Source organism: Heterobasidion irregulare (genome assembly GCF_000320585.1).
Source record: "Heterobasidion irregulare TC 32-1 unplaced genomic scaffold scaffold_13, whole genome shotgun sequence".
Classification (NCBI taxonomy): domain Eukaryota; kingdom Fungi; phylum Basidiomycota; class Agaricomycetes; order Russulales; family Bondarzewiaceae; genus Heterobasidion; species Heterobasidion irregulare.
This window is the reverse complement of record NW_009258209.1, coordinates 201,436-217,572: the sequence shown is the minus strand read 5'-3', so window position 1 is coordinate 217,572 and position 16,137 is coordinate 201,436. Positions and strand designations below refer to the sequence as shown.

General features: G+C 50.8%; 6 protein-coding genes across 6 annotated transcripts; 4 read left to right on the top strand and 2 right to left on the bottom strand.

Annotated features, from left to right (window-relative positions):
• Positions 1-850: 850 nt before the first annotated feature.
• HETIRDRAFT_330758 (uncharacterized protein) lies at positions 851-2,688 on the top strand (the record flags this gene model as incomplete). Its single annotated transcript, XM_009554327.1, has 8 exons — positions 851-895; positions 952-1,277; positions 1,333-1,723; positions 1,788-2,062; positions 2,117-2,247; positions 2,304-2,402; positions 2,461-2,533; positions 2,589-2,688. 8 exons carry the CDS (start codon positions 851-853, stop codon positions 2,686-2,688), a joined length of 1,440 nt encoding a protein of 479 aa, XP_009552622.1.
• Positions 2,689-6,190: 3,502 nt separating this feature from the next.
• On the bottom strand, positions 6,191-7,772 carry HETIRDRAFT_390749 (uncharacterized protein). Its single transcript, XM_009554326.1, has 5 exons — positions 7,477-7,772; positions 7,254-7,404; positions 7,022-7,171; positions 6,830-6,941; positions 6,191-6,763 (listed from the first exon to the last, which is right to left on the bottom strand). Exons 1-5 carry the CDS (start codon positions 7,632-7,634, stop codon positions 6,279-6,281), a joined length of 1,056 nt encoding a protein of 351 aa, XP_009552621.1. The 5' UTR covers positions 7,635-7,772; the 3' UTR covers positions 6,191-6,278.
• Positions 7,773-10,031: 2,259 nt separating this feature from the next.
• HETIRDRAFT_430652 (uncharacterized protein) lies at positions 10,032-11,353 on the top strand (the record flags this gene model as incomplete). Its single annotated transcript, XM_009554325.1, has 6 exons — positions 10,032-10,104; positions 10,159-10,490; positions 10,549-10,624; positions 10,685-10,816; positions 10,878-11,062; positions 11,138-11,353. 6 exons carry the CDS (start codon positions 10,032-10,034, stop codon positions 11,351-11,353), a joined length of 1,014 nt encoding a protein of 337 aa, XP_009552620.1.
• Positions 11,354-13,420: 2,067 nt separating this feature from the next.
• On the bottom strand, positions 13,421-14,240 carry HETIRDRAFT_442448 (uncharacterized protein; the record flags this gene model as incomplete). Its single annotated transcript, XM_009554324.1, has 2 exons — positions 13,647-14,240; positions 13,421-13,582 (listed from the first exon to the last, which is right to left on the bottom strand). Coding segments are annotated over exons 1-2 (696 nt in total), but the record flags the coding sequence as incomplete, so codon positions are not given.
• A 217-nt stretch (positions 14,241-14,457) lies between these two features.
• On the top strand, positions 14,458-16,032 carry HETIRDRAFT_148956 (uncharacterized protein; the record flags this gene model as incomplete). The annotated part of the gene is made up of 3 exons (XM_009554322.1): positions 14,458-15,137; positions 15,203-15,268; positions 15,322-16,032. Coding segments are annotated over exons 1-3 (831 nt in total), but the record flags the coding sequence as incomplete, so codon positions are not given.
• Positions 14,586-14,750, top strand: HETIRDRAFT_330730 (uncharacterized protein; the record flags this gene model as incomplete). The annotated part of the gene is made up of 1 exon (XM_009554323.1): positions 14,586-14,750. One exon carries the CDS (start codon positions 14,586-14,588, stop codon positions 14,748-14,750), a length of 165 nt encoding a protein of 54 aa, XP_009552618.1.
• Positions 16,033-16,137: the final 105 nt, after the last annotated feature.

Genomic DNA, 16,137 nt, shown 5'->3' with positions numbered 1-16,137 from the left:
AGTGACCGTTCCCAGCCCTTCCCATGTCGTAACTCGCCAGGAAGCGCCACCTGAGTGCCGGCGGGCTTGTAAAAAATGCTACCCAGGGGTTCGTGCGACAATCTGACCCAAGTTGGAAATTTGAAGGGGATGGAGGCTTCAAGCTGAAGGGGTCATGCACCATGCATCATGGCTCAAGGTACGCGATTTGACTCCGATAACGAGCATAGCTTGACGACTGCGCCACAGTACAAAATATTCGCCAGATTTTGATTGCCACGCACAGATGACGGCAAATCCAGTGCTATGAAAGTCGGCACGTAGCGCTGCAGGACAACGGGTGTCAGGACGTCTGCGTCAGGCTCATATACTTGATAGATATCATCACGCACCGATGACAGGATGTGCATGCGAATATCATACGCAATATGGCAAGCAGATATACAAAGCCAGTCCAATGTAGGCCAGGGTGTGGCAATGGAGGTGGCAAGAATTTGATCCCACTTTGGGTCCGCGTCAGGACCCCGGACAGGGCAGAGTCCATGTCACAGGCGTGTCTTTCTCCATATCGAAGACATGCATACTATGGCTCGAGGAATCTCCATCATGCATCGTGCATTCATGGATACCATGATTCCGCGAAGTTATGTGATTTATCAAAAGAGATCATTATTCGATAACTCTCATCAGAAGCTTCCATAACGGCTACGATTAGTGGCCCCCCCCCCCTCCGAATTCTAGATCACGTTTGTTCCAAGAACAGGTCCTCTCACTGCCCCTCTGATCATCTTTTAAAAGCCCTTGGCTGAACCACACCTCAACACCATCTCCTTCCCAGACTTACCCACTCCAAACACTCAGACTCTCAGCCATGGCCTCTACCCTCCAGTTCACTCCCCTCGACGAGATCACGAAGGTATGGCACTTCTTGGCCATGAACGCTTTCGGATTGCGCTGACCCGAGACTCTCAGATTCACGCGAGAGTGAAGACGACGTTTGTGTCAGGCGTCACTCGTCCCCTCGCATACCGCCGACAGCAGCTCTACCAGCTCGGCAAGATGCTTCAAGAGAACGAAGAGCGCCTCGTTCAAGCGATCAACATCGATGTTGGCAAACCGCGGCTGGAGGCGACCATCGCCGATTTGGGCGTCGTTGTCTACGCTGTTGTCCGTGCCCTTGAGAATCTCGAAGAGTGGACGGCACCCGAGAAGGCCGATATCAAGACCCTCCCCGAGTGGCGTCAGGGGTGGGACACTACGACCTACAAGACTCCCAAAGGCGCTGCTCTGCTCATTACGTGTGTCTTTGTCTTTTGCCTGTCAAATTCTCAGGTGTTGACACCTCTGCGATAGGCCATGGAATTACCCGTACATTATCTCCCTCGGGCCACTTGTGGGTGCGATTGCCGCAGGATGCACCGCCGTCATCAAACCTTCCGAATTGTGCCCCACTGTCTCCAATGCACTTGCCGATCTCTTCCCCAAGTATCTCGACTCCAATGCTTACGCCATTGTCAACGGTGCTGTGGAAGAGACGACGAAGCTCCTTGAACTCCGCTGGGAGCACATCTTCTACACTGGCAGCAACCGCGTCGGCCGTGTTGTCGCCGCAGCTGCCGCAAAGCACGTCACCCCTCTCACTCTCGAGCTCGGCGGTAAATGTCCCGTGGTCATCGCCCCGGATGCAAACATCGAACTCTCGGCCAAACGTATCTTGTACGGGAAACAGGCCAACTTGGGACAGGTGTGTGGCGAATTTGATGATCGGATATCTGGTCCCCTGACCCGGCCGATGTGTCATTTCGAAGATCTGCGTCTCTCCCGATTACGTTCTTGTGCCCCGCCATCTGCAAGACGAGATAGTTGCGGCCTTCAAGAAAGTCCACAGCGAGTTCTTCCCCGAAGGAACGCTCAAAAGCCCCGACATTGGCCGCATCATCTCTTCCACCCATCGCCAGCGTCTGCAAAATCTCTTGGGCAGCACTGACGGAGAAGTCGTTCTCGGTGGCGGCGTCGCCGGTGACACGAAAATGGAGATTACGATCGTGAAGGACGTGCAGATTGATGATCCGTTAATGGCCGAGTGCGTGCCCATCGGTCCATGTTCCTGTTGCTCATCTAACCTTTTCCTCGTTAGCGAAATTTACGGCCCAATTCTTGCCCTGGTCCCCGTCGACGACATTGATCACGCTATCCGCATTATTGCTGAAAGGCCGACCCCCCTCGTCATCTACATATTCTCGCAAGATGAATCGATTCGGGATAAATGTACGTTTACTGCTCACACTTTCGAGAATTAGTTCTGACTGATGTGTTACATGCAGTCATGGACCGCACTGCTAGCGGTACTATCGTTTTGAACGACACCTACCAACAGCTTGCGGTGCACGAGATGCCCTTCGGTGGACAGGGCGAGTCTGGGTGTAAGTTTTGAAGCGACACGACCCTGAGTATTCGTTAAGCGCTGATCGCTCTTTGCAGATGGCGCGTACCTTGGCAAAACCTCCTTCGACACCTTCACACAATTACGTGGCTACATCCATGTCCCTCTTGCGTATGTTTCAATTGTTTTCTCTGTGATGATCGCATGCTGAACTCCACGTTCCTAGCGCGGACCCGTACATGAAGTTCCGTTACCCCCCTTACACCGATGAGGCAGTCGCTGCTCTTTCGACCTTCGGCATGCACCTTCCCCTCCCCAAGCCTTGAAAAAAGTCTCGATGACTGCCATCACAGTGTACTCTCTTGTCAATTCCCCGCAGTGTCCATGGGTGTAACATATGTTTGATTGTAGCTTAAATTACGCACGAATGATACTTTGTTTATTTGTTTTTCTCAAGAGTTTGCGCGCTCTGCCGTGTCATGATTGTCGAAGTCTCTTTCACCTGACAACAATCCTCCTTGACATCCTTGACAACCCCGCGGTTCAAATTCACGCTCTACAGGCATCGGGGACTTCATGTGGTCGCGCAAATGCAGTAACATTGAGTTTTGCTTCCCCTTTCCCACGGTGGCGCCGTCGCGGCGGCTCTGGGCGCACCCCGAGAATTAGTCCTCTGGTAGCAGTTACTCACCACAAATTTCCGCATCGGCTGACCGCCTTTTGCAGATAAGCTCTATGCCAGGAATGACGGTGGCTATCTGTCTGTTGCATTTTTTAGTCCTCAATCGCTCCTCATGCTGCCCCAATCGGGATCACGTAAGTAACGCGAGAATAAGGGGGTGAAAAGTTGGATCTGATGTCGTGGTATCCTGGATCTCGTGTCTCGATTGAAGGCTCGCTTCTAGTCCCGAATCTGGTACTCGCAGGATCGCCTGACCGATCTGCGGTGAGGGGAAAGCATCAGCGTCGGCAGTTGCAAATGCCCGCAGCAAAGGCGGGATGAAGATGTAGCTAGTCCATGCCTCGAGGCAGGGCCCCCGAAAGAACGACGAGAAAATGAGATAAGCAGTGGATGCGTGTTGATTACTTGGACGTATCTCGTACAGCGGAGTACATCGGGTGTTCAGCTCCGTAAAATGCCACTAGAAAAAACAGAATTGATCCTCAATATATATAAAATCGAAAGAGAAAATGAGTGTTAGTCGATGCGGTCCTTCCAGAACATTCTGCATCCTCCCTTCACAAAGCCTTCGAGACAGCACAGGACAGCACATAATGCAGGCAATATCTTTGACGAGCATTTTGAGGGACAAACCGCTACCGAAGTGCTATCGACTGCAATATGGGAGACCGAGGAAGATCGCCGGTTTCGAAGGTCAAGGTACATGCCTGGCTTCTCGAAATCTTGCTTGTTACTGTGTCGCCATAATTTGAGATATGCAAAAGTTCAGCTCACCGAATGTGAAGCGCATATCATGAAGACGAAATGCGATGAACCGATGTGTGCTATTCTAGAGGTCACAGAAAATTCGAGGTGCAGTGAAACCGAAAAGAAGTCAAGACGATTGCCATGTAAATACCTAGCGAAGACGGACATCGGCATCTATGTGCGTCAATGACGGAATGCAGTCGTACCGAATCGAGTAATAGCTTTCTTCCGAATGCGTCAGTCCGTTTGTTCAAGCAGATTGCTTCCTGAGTGTCCAGCCAATGGCCGCGGACCACTCAGCTGAAATAAGCGGCGCGCGGACCCGACCCTATATCTCCCTATATGCTGTAAATTCTTCGACTTCTGGCGCTCGGCTCCCAAACCGTGATGGTCGTGATGGTCGCTCGCCAGAGGATACGAGTGTATATTGCCTGACAAGCGACACGGCTGGATGGTCATGCACACGAGCGAGCCGTAGAACGACGTACAATGCGGCAATGTAAGCCAGAAGAGCTTCTAGGAACCTGGTGTCGGATCAATTACGGGAAGCGCAGGCCCATAGTCCATAGCGTGGCAAAATAGGCGCTCGGAGCTCGGCGGAGGATTTCAGAGGACTCCACACACCATTGTGACAAGAAAATCAATTTCACTGGAAGAGAAGGCTGGGTCCTATAGGGTCCTATCGGCTGAGAGACGGTCAGCAGGATCGCGTGCAGAGAGGATATGGAGGCGAGCTCACTGCCGAATTACCGAGGTTCACGAGCTTCTTCCAAAATCAATTACTCACACCAGCGCATAACGAGGCGGAGAGAGCAACAAGGGAGTGGCTGTCTTCCGCACAAGGCCGATAACGAACACGATGGCATTGGCAACAGTGGAGGATCGACGGACTGCCGCTTGAAAGAACAACCTGCATTCAGGCAAAGATGCTCACTGCAGCGGAAAGGCCGAATCGAACCTAGGAAGGAGCCTGGCGACGACGGTAACGTTCATGAGCCAGGGTCATCGAATTACCCGCACATTCTTGAAATCGCAAACCCTCTTTCAGTGCGAGGTTGAAAGGGAGACCCAAAAACGGAGCAGAGGTGGGAACTTCTCCAGAAAGAAGTGATGATAAATTGAGGAACGGGACCTGGTGGACGAAAATGGCGGAGCTTGAACGGCTGGATCTGTGCACCTCGACCGAACCTCCTCGTCCCGCTACGGTGTTTCTCTTGAAATGTAGCAAACTAGCAATATCGGATTTCCAAAGAACGGCCAACAGTGCACATTGCATATGGCTCTGCGATACCGGCAGTCCACATTCATGTATCATAACACCATATTTTACTTGTTTACTGACTTTTTTTTTCTCGTCTCCAGAGTCCAGTGTTGTGCTTCACGAGCCTGGGTCTGCGCTCTACTTCTACGCTGAGATTCTCTGGCCCCATCCTGGCGGATGACTCTCAATCTGAATCATTTCACCACGAGGACTTTGGTTTGATAGCACCCGGACCTCCACGAGCTCATCTAGCAGTCAGAGCATGAGCGATCTGCGTTGGGTCTGATCGTGTCATAGATTGTTAGCCTTTTCATTATCCGAACAGCCTTTCCTCCTCTGCTGTCGTTGGTCACTGCGGCGAAAGACACAGGCAACACAGACGATCAAAACGTTGAACGTCCGCGCAACTTCCGTCCCCCGAGTTCCCTGCGTCATTGTATGCTATGTTTGTTGCGCATATAATCTGCATACACCGATCTCCCTTCAAATACGGCACATCTCTTGCTAACTTGAAGACTATTCTCTGGCCAAGATGACATCCTAGGCATATCTCATGGTTGTATCTGTCTGGCCGCAGCTTCTCAGTCGATGACCTGGCCCTAGGCTCTTAGCTAGAGCTTATTAGTATGCTGCTTTGCTCATCTCGGTTTCCAGTTACCCCCTGGTAGGACCTACAGTTCGCACTCTTGGTTCGGCTTCATATGCATGCTCGCGCTCCCATGACGATTTCCAACGGGACTTAGCTAGCTGTTTCGTATTTGACTTGGCTTTGTGTGCATAGGCAAATTTCTTGATGGTCGCGTTCGTTATTGGAAGTCTTTTGTCCTGGGCCTCGGCACAGCGTGATACTCTTCAGTCTAATTTCAGGATTTTCAGGCATACCATACCGGCATTCTCTCTTCTGTAATTTTGGGTTCATTAACTTCCTTCTCAGTGGCACCGTCGTCAGTGATTCACTCAACTTCATCTGTTTCTCATATGAAGATTGTCGCTAACACACTCTCAAGAAGACGAGGTGAGAATAGGGTGCAGGGTGCCGGCTGTGGCTGAAGCCATCTCACTAATAGGGTATGTCAACATTCCACAATGAGATCATCTCCATGACTCGTTTCTTAGAGAGAATGAATATTTCGCTTTTGATGCCAAACATCTCGTTTCACTCGAAAGCATGCCCTTTTATAGGCATAGGGTATGGGACATACTCTTCACGCTCAAATGTCATCTACTTACCATTTACCCCACAGGAAGCTCGTCCTGTTCGGGATATCGGTGTTCCTCACAACTTCCACCAAATTTGTGCCACCCTCTGTCCTCTTGAATACGACGACGCCACCTGTGCCAACCACACCACTTGCAATGAGGAACTCGTCGTTCTCTCCGCCAAACTGCATGCCCCGGATCTGCTCAAGGCCGGTGTACACCTGCGCGACGAGCTTCAGCTTTGGGAAGGTCGCGAAGATCGCGACGGTGTCGCCGCGCGGGTCGAGTGTGGTCCCGGTGTTGCGGTTCGAGGCGTACACGTAGGACGCCGGGAATTTTGCATTGGGCTTGGGGATGAGGATCTCGCCCGCTTGCCAGGTAGCGCCGGTGAGGTTGTTCGGGGGCACGGTGGAGAGGTCAGAGGTGATGATGGACGTGCCATTCGGTGGGGCGGGGACGCGCTCGGCGGTGACCGTCGACGCCAACTCGTGCAGGGTGTACAGCGTTTCATCTGGCGTTGAAAGACAGTCGGCAGACGGCATCAGGAAAGCGACACACGAACGCGCGCAAGACGCACCAGATATTGCGATGTGGCGGGGGCCGCTGCCCGACGGCTGCGGGATCTGTCCCTTGATTGCCCACTTGCCGGGGCTCTCATCCTCTTGCAGCCTCCAAATCTTGTCCGCACCCTACATATTTCCAACCGCCGCGGCCCGTATTCGAATCTGATCAGAAATAGCCACGGCGAAGCGAATCATTGGTGACTTACGAGGTCCGGCACGAGGATTTCGTTCCCGTGCTCCAGGATCATGTGGGGATGGGACACGGGGGCAGGGAATGTGATGAGGGTGGCGGCGTCTGCGTCAAAGTGCAGCGCGTCGGGCGACGTCGGGATCACGAATCCGTTGCCGGAGCCGTACTGTCCAGCCCGCAAATTGACACGCCAGTAAGCACATACGCAAGGATGCCACTGGGCATTATTCACGAGACGAGAAACTCACGTTCATGATGCCCACCTGGCCCGTCGTGAGCGCCACTGTGAATGCGGGGCTGTCGCCGCCCGAGCTTGTCTGGTCGAACGGGCCATTCAACGCGCCCTGCGGTCCCACCAAGAACGATTGGAGCCCTCCCTGTGAGTTTTCATTGACGGCGCTGTGTCGAGTATTCCACATGCATCGTGCACATCAGCGATCGTATTCAGTATGTTAGAACGTGGGCACGCACTATAAGATGCTGCTATTGAAAGGGTGGAGCGTGATCCACGAGGGGTTCGCGCCGGTAGGCGATTGGTTGAGAAGTGTGAGCGTGGACGCATCTGTGTTGAAGAGGTAGGACGCGACGAAGGTGGAGTAACCTCCCGCGAGGATTGTAAAGTTGACCATGTCGAGATCGGTTGGGTTCAGGCCGGGGCTGGAGATGGGAGATGGAAGACGAGAAGATGGTAGTGGCGACGAGCCGGTCGGTAGCAGTCAGTCGTAGAGAACGTCGTTGTGGCACGGTGCCACGGGTTTATATGGAACGGAAACAAGGGGGAAAGCGCGGGACAGGCCCATCGGACGAAATGACGACGCGCCGCGCAGGTCCGAGGTCCGCGCACGATGCGACCGTCGCCGCGCCGCCAAGTCAGCAGCTCGTCATGGGACACCATCCCAGTGGCAGCGCTCCATCCAAAAGACATCCAAAATAACCTCCGTCTCTCCGTCTCTTCATCATCTATTCCCTCGAGCTCGATCCTCCATCCACAAAGCCCATTAAGCACATATACAAATACGGAAGGCTCGGGGAAATCGCTAAATTTTGCGACCCAAATTGGTAATTTTCCGAGCATCTGCCATGAATTCACAATGCTCGGGGATGGCATGTGTGTGCTTATAATAAGCCAACAATGACGCGCTTCCAAGTCAAAGTCACGTCGAATACTACACTGTGCGCTGCAGATCTAGTCTCGTCCGACCTCCTCTATAGCGCTCACGATGCCCGTCTAAAGGGCGACCACAGTGTACACAGTACCAGGTTGTTACGGAGATAAAGTCCGAGTCGCTGCTTTGGACGATCAAGATTGATCTGGGAGGGATTGAGTTCGACGGCGCCACAAGATCTGTCGGAGGATATTAACTGTCTGGGATTACGGCACCATGAGCGCGCAAGTTCGACATCCTCAGGATTAGCAGGTTTTGCCATCGGCGCGAATGCTGCTCGCTCAGAGGTAGTCTTCAGGTACTGACCTCAACAGAAGACAGCCGTTCTGTTATCTCAGAACTGTTTAAACTCGAGTTGCATCGGACAAATAACATCACTGCATCGACAAGTACCAATTCAAGAGCACCTTGGCAGCTACCTTGCCAAGGATATTTCGTGTGCATCAGGGTGTCGAGGTTACATTCACTGCGGGCAAAGTTCCATGGGATTGGTAATCCGAGAATAATTACCTGATGATTTCTTGCCCAAAAGAATCAGTATGAAATTTATAGATAACTTTTGAACAAAATGGCAATGTGCTCCTCAAATTCCACACAAAGTGTGCTTGGATTACATGATGATCCAACTAAAATTTTGTTTCAGAATAGGATCAGGCTAAAATCAGGCTGAAATTTTATAAAGGCTGAAATTTTATAAAGGCTGCAACATGTGTCCATGGAGCACAAAAGGGAGGACATTTGAGCTAAAATCACAAGAAACTCACAGATCTCATCCTAAACTCATCCTAAATAGTCCACAGATTCCAAGCTGATTCTATTGTGATTAAATGATCAAGCAATAATTTGATCACAATGGGATCAGCTTGGTCAGAATGGGATCAGAATGGGATTAGAATGGGATCAGTTGACCATTTAGGATGAGTTTAGGATGTGATCTGCGAGTTTCTTGTGATTTTAGCTCAAATGTCCTTCCTTTTGTGCTCCATGGACACATGTTGTGGAATTCATGGAATTTATAATCAATTCCGGCCTAATTTTATACCAAAACAAGTTTTTAATCAGATCATGATATATTCTGAGCACACTTTGTGCAAAAATTAGAGAGCACATTCTCTTCTTGCTCAAAATTTATCCATAGATCTAATGCTGATTCTTTTGGGCAAGAAACCATTAGGTAATCATTCTAGGATCGAACTGTGCCCGCAGTGATTGGAGGTCGTCGGGCCACATATCGGGGTGCGAGGTTTGAGCAAGTTGATGACAAGATGTCATTTGATATACCCATTTGTTATCCAGTCGCCCAAGACTTTGGCACCGGACGACACATCGATGCATTGTAACATATAACAGCGCTGCAGTCGTGCTTAGATTTTTTTTACGAGGAGTGGGACAATTGCTGTGTTGGGACGAGCAGGACACAGTTGAGAACAAGGCCTGTGACGTTATCCCCATGATCCATAAATGATTTTACGTAGGCATATACAAGCTTAGGATTTTAGATCAACAGTGACGTCGATGCATACAGCCTTTCCGTACAATGGACGATTGACCGAGAATCGAGGCGGACAGACATTCGCCTCGTTGGTACATCTCAGACGAATGATCATCTATTTTTGCGGCGGTGCGCCTGATTCGTGATCATCTTGATTGATGGCAAGGAGACGTGGTTGTCGGAGAGAGTGCTTAAGATAGGACATCGCAAAGCGCTCTATGGAGGTTTCAGAGCTTGCTGAACTCGGCCATCCATACCCAGACCGGGTTGACATCCTGCACCATGATATCTTCTCGTCCTCGCCATCTTACAGCATCACTCTTTTTCAATCATCCTCCCTCCCAATCCTTCACTCTCGTCCCTCCATCATGGACATGTTTACCGATGTGCCACTAGATAAAGCTGGTATCGTCTCAACAGTAATAGAGGGGGTCTTGTATGGTGAGATTGCTGAGCCTATGGTATGATCTTCTCGCGACTGACATAGGTACACAGGATTTTCTCTCTTCATGTTTGGTATCACACTATGGGTTTTGCTCTACCGCCGACCAACGAAGACCATCAATCGACCCATGGTTGTCGTCGCGATAATGCTCTTCGCGCTCAGTACCACCGTACGCACTTCACTTGAGCTCCAACTGTGCCCTGCTGAAAGAACGAACGATCAGCATCTTGGAGTTGACATCCATCGAATTATTTTAGGATTAATCGATAACAGAAACTATCCGGGTGGCCCTGCCCTGTGGTTCGCCAATCCTTCGCAGTCCACGTTTGTCACCAAGAACGTGATCTATTATTTTCAGACCATGCTGGGTGATAGTGTAGTCGTTAGTACCCGGTTGATGATGCTTTGATAGCTATTTCTCACGTCCGACGGTGGTCCAGATATATCGCTGTTATATGGTCTGGAAATCCATCTATGTAATCATATTTCCCCTTGTCATGTTAGCTGGGGTTTCAGGTCAGTGGATTATTCGTTCGCGGTCATTCACTGACTCTGATTACTAGATTAATGCTACAGTTGCAGCCATTGGGAGTGGTTTGGCTTGTTCACAGGCCGATCCATCACAGGGTGGCATTTTCTTCCAACGAACGGGGCAGTGGATCACGGCTTTCTATGCATCTACATTGTCCACCAACCTCATCTCCACATGTACGCCTTTGCATATGGGTCGCCACATCAGGTCGTTCATATCGTTTCCTCTTGACTTTAGCCCTCCTCGCATTTCGAATTTGGCAGATCAACTCTCGTGTCCGGAACAATGGCGGGTCCGGGTCCACTCTCATGCCTGTACTTCTCATCGTCATTGATGCTGGTCTACTATACTCTGTCACCCTCCTTTCAGCATTACTGTGTTTCGTCAACCACTCCAACGGCCAGTACGTTGTCCTTGACCTGGTAAGCGCCTATTCTCTGTTTCTACCTTCACCGTTGAAGCCGAACGCACTGACGTGCTCATGCGTGTGGTGTCAGGTCATGCCCATCATCTCGATTGCGTTCTACATGGTCATCATTCGTGTCGGCGTTACGAAGATCATCCCTTCACACCAAGGGGATCCTTCTGGGTTTGGTAGCGTGATCGGCCAGACGCAGAACCGGGACTACGCGATGCGACCACTCGAGGTGCACATCACGCAGCTCACAGAGAGCCAAAAAGACAAAGTCGATGGACGAAGTGATAGGTTTTAAAGCACGCTGAGGAGGTATGAATCACGTCCCAATGGGGGGAGTCGACACCCGGGCAGTCCTGTTTTCTGAACTGTTGTTGCTATTGACAGCGAGTCCTCACCTAAAGCAAAGTAACTTGTCGAATGTGGCCAGTCGTTAACCAATGACTTTTCGTATGTCTCTTCTCATTTTTATCTCATGAAGGTAGATCCTTCGATATAGCATTGCCTTCGAATGTGTGTTTACCCAATGAAGAAGCATTGCTACAAGAGCCTTTGACCTTTGACTCGTATCGTATTGACGCTCATGATTTTACTGATCGATCGGGGTCTCCTTGAACTTCGTGCTAAGCCACGATATCGCTTTCCCTATGTCATCATCGTCACTGCTCCAGCTAAAGTCGCTGGCCAACCCCGAGTCGCTCATCGAAGACGATGGCTTTGGGGTATGAAGACTTGGCGCCACGGCCGCCCGCATCATCTTTTCAAGAGCATCACGAACAAGACCTCGGTACCGTTTCACCATCATCTTCATGATCGGGAGAGGAGTCCAGGGTGGCAGTTCGGTTGGCCAAACAGTGGAGTGACGACCTCGAACCTGCAAGCAGTCATCTCCGGCGATAGCGGCTTCCTGAAGATAATTCCGTAGCATCTCCAACAAGTCCCAGCAGATTGGGCAACATAGCCTGGATAACGACATCGAATCTAGATTAGCCTTCTGAAAATGAGCAGATTAGCAAATAGCGAAGACAAAAGAACGCAGACGCATACAATATCAAAGTCGGTGAATTGTCCAGCGTCCAAGTTCGCCGCCGCTGCCGCCGTTGCCAGAGCGGCCTCGCAATGTACAGTACCTGAGAACACGAGTTCCGTATCCTCGGCCAAAGTTTGTTGGAAAGTCTTGAAAATGTTCGCGAGCGGTCGATCATTTCTAGCGCGAGGCAAGTCGATGTTCGCTAGTATCTTCCTTCGTAACGTGTCACATACAGAGTTGGCGTATTCCGCATCTGAAAAGAGACTCGAGACTGCAGGGTGCCATTTCCCTATTTTGTGTGAATACGTAGCTCTAGGCGTAGCGAGGAGGGAGACCTCGAAACCTATGTTATGACGAGTACAGAATTTTTTCAAGACGTGCAGTGAGGCGAAATGAGATGAGTGTAGACGGATCCACCGTAGCCATAGCTCAATTCGGTCAACGCTTTGCCCGATGTTAGGCTCGACCTGACCGAACTCTGTCTCGATATCGATATCGTCCTCAATATCACTGCTCTCCTCGAGCATTGGTGCTTTAGGTGTCCTTAAACAGACGCCTGTGGGATGTCCATCTCGTTGTACGGCTCCAATCCTGACATCATCGCTTGTCCACATGTGTCCTACATTAGGTACCGCGAGAAGTGCGGCCTGTGCCAGAGAAGCGAGGTGCAAACGAAGGGACTGAGAGTACGCCAAGACCCATAGAGCTTGGCTGAGAATCCAAACCCGTGTGGCGATCTTCTCCAAAGGCTTGTACCACTCCTTGAGCTTCTGTTCGGAGGTAGTGATCCAGTGATCTAATTCTTGTCGAGATAGTGATTCGATACAGTCCCTGAGTCTCGTTCTATCTAGGCCCCCCTTGGACGCCTCAGCCATCATCTCCTCCAGCGACCCGAGCTGTACACTTTGAACGTGCTCTGCTTTCGCCCCCAGAACCCATCCCGACTTCTTCTTCTTCAGTTTGAAGATGGTCTGCTGCTCTCTCTGGAATGGCATCGTACCTGCCTTGAGTCGGTCAAGGGCAATCCAGTAACCGTTCATGACGCCAACTAGGAGGTGATGGAATTCGGTGCAGGTGTCCTTGTCATAAACGCATACCCGCTCTTTCCTGTTGTAGAGATCTGCGCATAACGCGCGCAGCTTTGGCAGACTGCTGTCGCCCGGAAACTGGTATGACTCTGTGAAAAGGCCAAAGGCATCTGCGTCCATAGTCGCAATATACTGAATCAGCTTTGAATCACGGCCTTGAGCCCTTTCCAAGTTGAAATCGGCCCAGGCATTTTCTATCAAATAGGGCGCTAGCTTAGAGAGATCATAGAGATATGCCCGAGATGATGGAGTCGACATCCTGCTAAGCATTTTCGGCCACGAAGTCGTGATCAGATAATGTGTGAATGTCATGAAGAGGTCCGTCCGTTCTTCAAGAGATGCTGCGCGATATTCCTTGAAGAAATCTGTGAAGGTTGCGATATGATTGCAAAGCGGGTCATACGTTGCACTGCCGTAGAGTATGTGGTTAAAGAGACGAAGGCAACACGTGATTTTTCGAAAAGAAAACGCACTCAATGAGCAAGCCCTTCAGGCCATCGCCTTTGACTGTTTGCCAATGGGAATTTCCGCTGACAAGTAGCATACAGTCATGGCCAGATTTGTCTCTACACTTTGCATTCGCGGAAGCTGTACATCCGGCCTGGCCGTCTTTGTCTTTGTCTTCCACAGCATCTTGCTCCATGGCCAACACATGAATATCGCTTTTTGAAGACGCGGTCAGTGCTGTGTAATATAGTGGGTCTGGTGCGGGCGGTGGAATAGGGAGATGGGGCTGAGGGGCGGACGAGAGACCAGTGGGCGCAGTTGCCTGGGCTCGACCAGCAACGGCTGCAACGATCTCGGAGCGCCTAACGATGACGGAAGTTACCGCATCGAGCGGCGTTGTATGGTAAGGTTGTCGGTTGTTCGTACCATGTATAGTAGAGGAGCCAATGTTGTTGATGGCAGTAACGACCGTTAGGAGAGAACTGAGCATCTTGAACTCGTTGTCGTAGGCTCTTCGCTTTCCCTCTGGTGGACTGTTTGCTGTCATGCAGGTCGAAGACATAATGGGTATTTTAGCGTAGATAATTTAGACTGCAGACGAGATTCTTCTGATGACGTCGAGAATAGGACACAACAAGGGAGTTTTAGGAGAGTTTACTGATTACATAGTCTCCTCAGCAGACTGATAAATAGTCGATGACGAACCGATTGGGCGGGTCTCTCCTATATACACTTCTGAGGTTGGAAGGTACGACCTAACCTTAGGATATGGTCTATGACCTTCTATGACCGGCTCGAGAGTGCTCGCCGCTTTTGTCCGCTGGCATTTCTATTTTTCATTCGAGTCCATTGCTCATGCAAGCCCACTCAGAATCTTTTTCTTGCTTGCCTCTCTTAGTTCGCATCATACCCTCCTCTCAAGACAAATCTCTCGTCATTTCTCGTGCCTCAACTACCGTGTCTCGATGGGAGACCTGTCTGGGTTTGGCAACGCGATCAGTCAAACACAGAGCCTAGAATTTGCGATGATGCCACTCAAGGTCCACTTCACGCAGCCCACAGAAAGCCAGAAAGACGAGGTAGATGAATCAAGTGATATGTCATATTGCAAGCACGCGGGGGAAGTATAAGCTACTTCCCTGACGCGAGAAGTCAACGCTTGGGCAATCCTGTTTTCTGTGCTGCTGTTGTTATTGACATTGAGACTTCGCCTGACCCAAAGCAAAGTGACTTATTGCAGCCAGTCGTTAACCAATGGTTTTTTGTACGTTTGATCTCATCGTTATCTCTTGTGGGTAATTCCTTCTATGTAGCAATGCTTCCGAAGGTTTATTGAACCAGTGAACGTGAGATCTTCAACTCGTATATTGACTCTCAGGTTGAAGGAGAATCACCTACGTTGCTGTTTTTGGGAGACTGTCTGAGCGTGACGGACGTCAGCAACACGTGTTTGTCGCACTCATGCCTTTGATCAAGTTCTCCCTCCAGTCCTTCTTGAACTTGATCAAGATTGTCAGGTGAGCACGTATCCATGTACGCATGCCTTGGCCAAACCCTGTACAGCTCACCATCATGCACTAAGACTGTGTATGCAATCTCGAAAAGAAGACGAAGACACCGAAATGCTATATAGACAGCGAGCAGTCGAGTGAGTTCCAAAAAAAAAAGTTACTTTGCGTGGTCCTCAAATTTTCTCGGTAGAGTCCATTCCAACAACAAACCGCATTCACAGCTTCCTAGCGAGCATACAAACTTTCACCAGGATCTAGATGGAGATGATGCGGGACTTTCAACACACGTAGTCCTGTCTGTTCCAGTCTCCCATCTAGCAGGGACTACCGTGAACCTGGATGCGCTTACGATGCCATGCCAATTTCGACTCATCGACTGTGCCGCATTCCTCGACTCGGACGTGCTGAAAATTGTTCAGTATCCGTCTATCTCCTTTGACAGCCCCACCACTTCAATGCCCTCATTCGCCGCCATTTCTTATCCTTGGCGCGACCTCCAGCTCCCGTCGGGCACCAGTGTCCCCTCTTTCGCCGTCAACGGTGCCACGCACGCCGACCCCATCTCACTTGACGTCCTGCGCACTGCCTGCCTCGCGGCTCGTAAGCTCTTCTCCTGCACCCATATCTGGCTCGACCGGCTTTGCATACTTCAAACGAGCAAGGCGGATAAGAACTGGCAGATCCAGCGGATGTATCGCATCTACTCGGCATGTGCAGTCTGTCTTGTCTTGCCGGGAGGTCTGGTCAGGCTGGCGGGGCTGGCAGAGCCGACGTCGTGGGCCGACAGGGCTTGGACGCTCCAAGAGGCTCTCGCCCCGGGCAAGGGAAAAATCAAGTGCCTGTTTGAGCTCACCCACTCGTCCTTCCAAGATTTCCTCGACGAGAAATGCCCCAGAGGTGCCGAGTACGGCTTTGACTTCAGCAGCCTCTCCGAGATCGTCGAGACCGTCATCGAGGACGGACGTTCAGCAGCCTGCGACATGTCGTTGCTTTGCTTCCATTTGTG

Coding starts and splice junctions, on each gene's coding strand:
- HETIRDRAFT_390749 (XM_009554326.1), bottom strand. CDS start 7,634: ATGGTCAACTTTACAATCCTCGCGGGAGGTTACTCCACCTTCGTCGCG. Junction 7,405..7,476: donor TTCAATAGCAGCATCTTATA/GTGCGTGCCCAC, acceptor TACTCGACACAG/CGCCGTCAATGAAAACTCAC. Junction 7,172..7,253: donor GCCAGGTGGGCATCATGAAC/GTGAGTTTCTCG, acceptor CGGGCTGGACAG/TACGGCTCCGGCAACGGATT.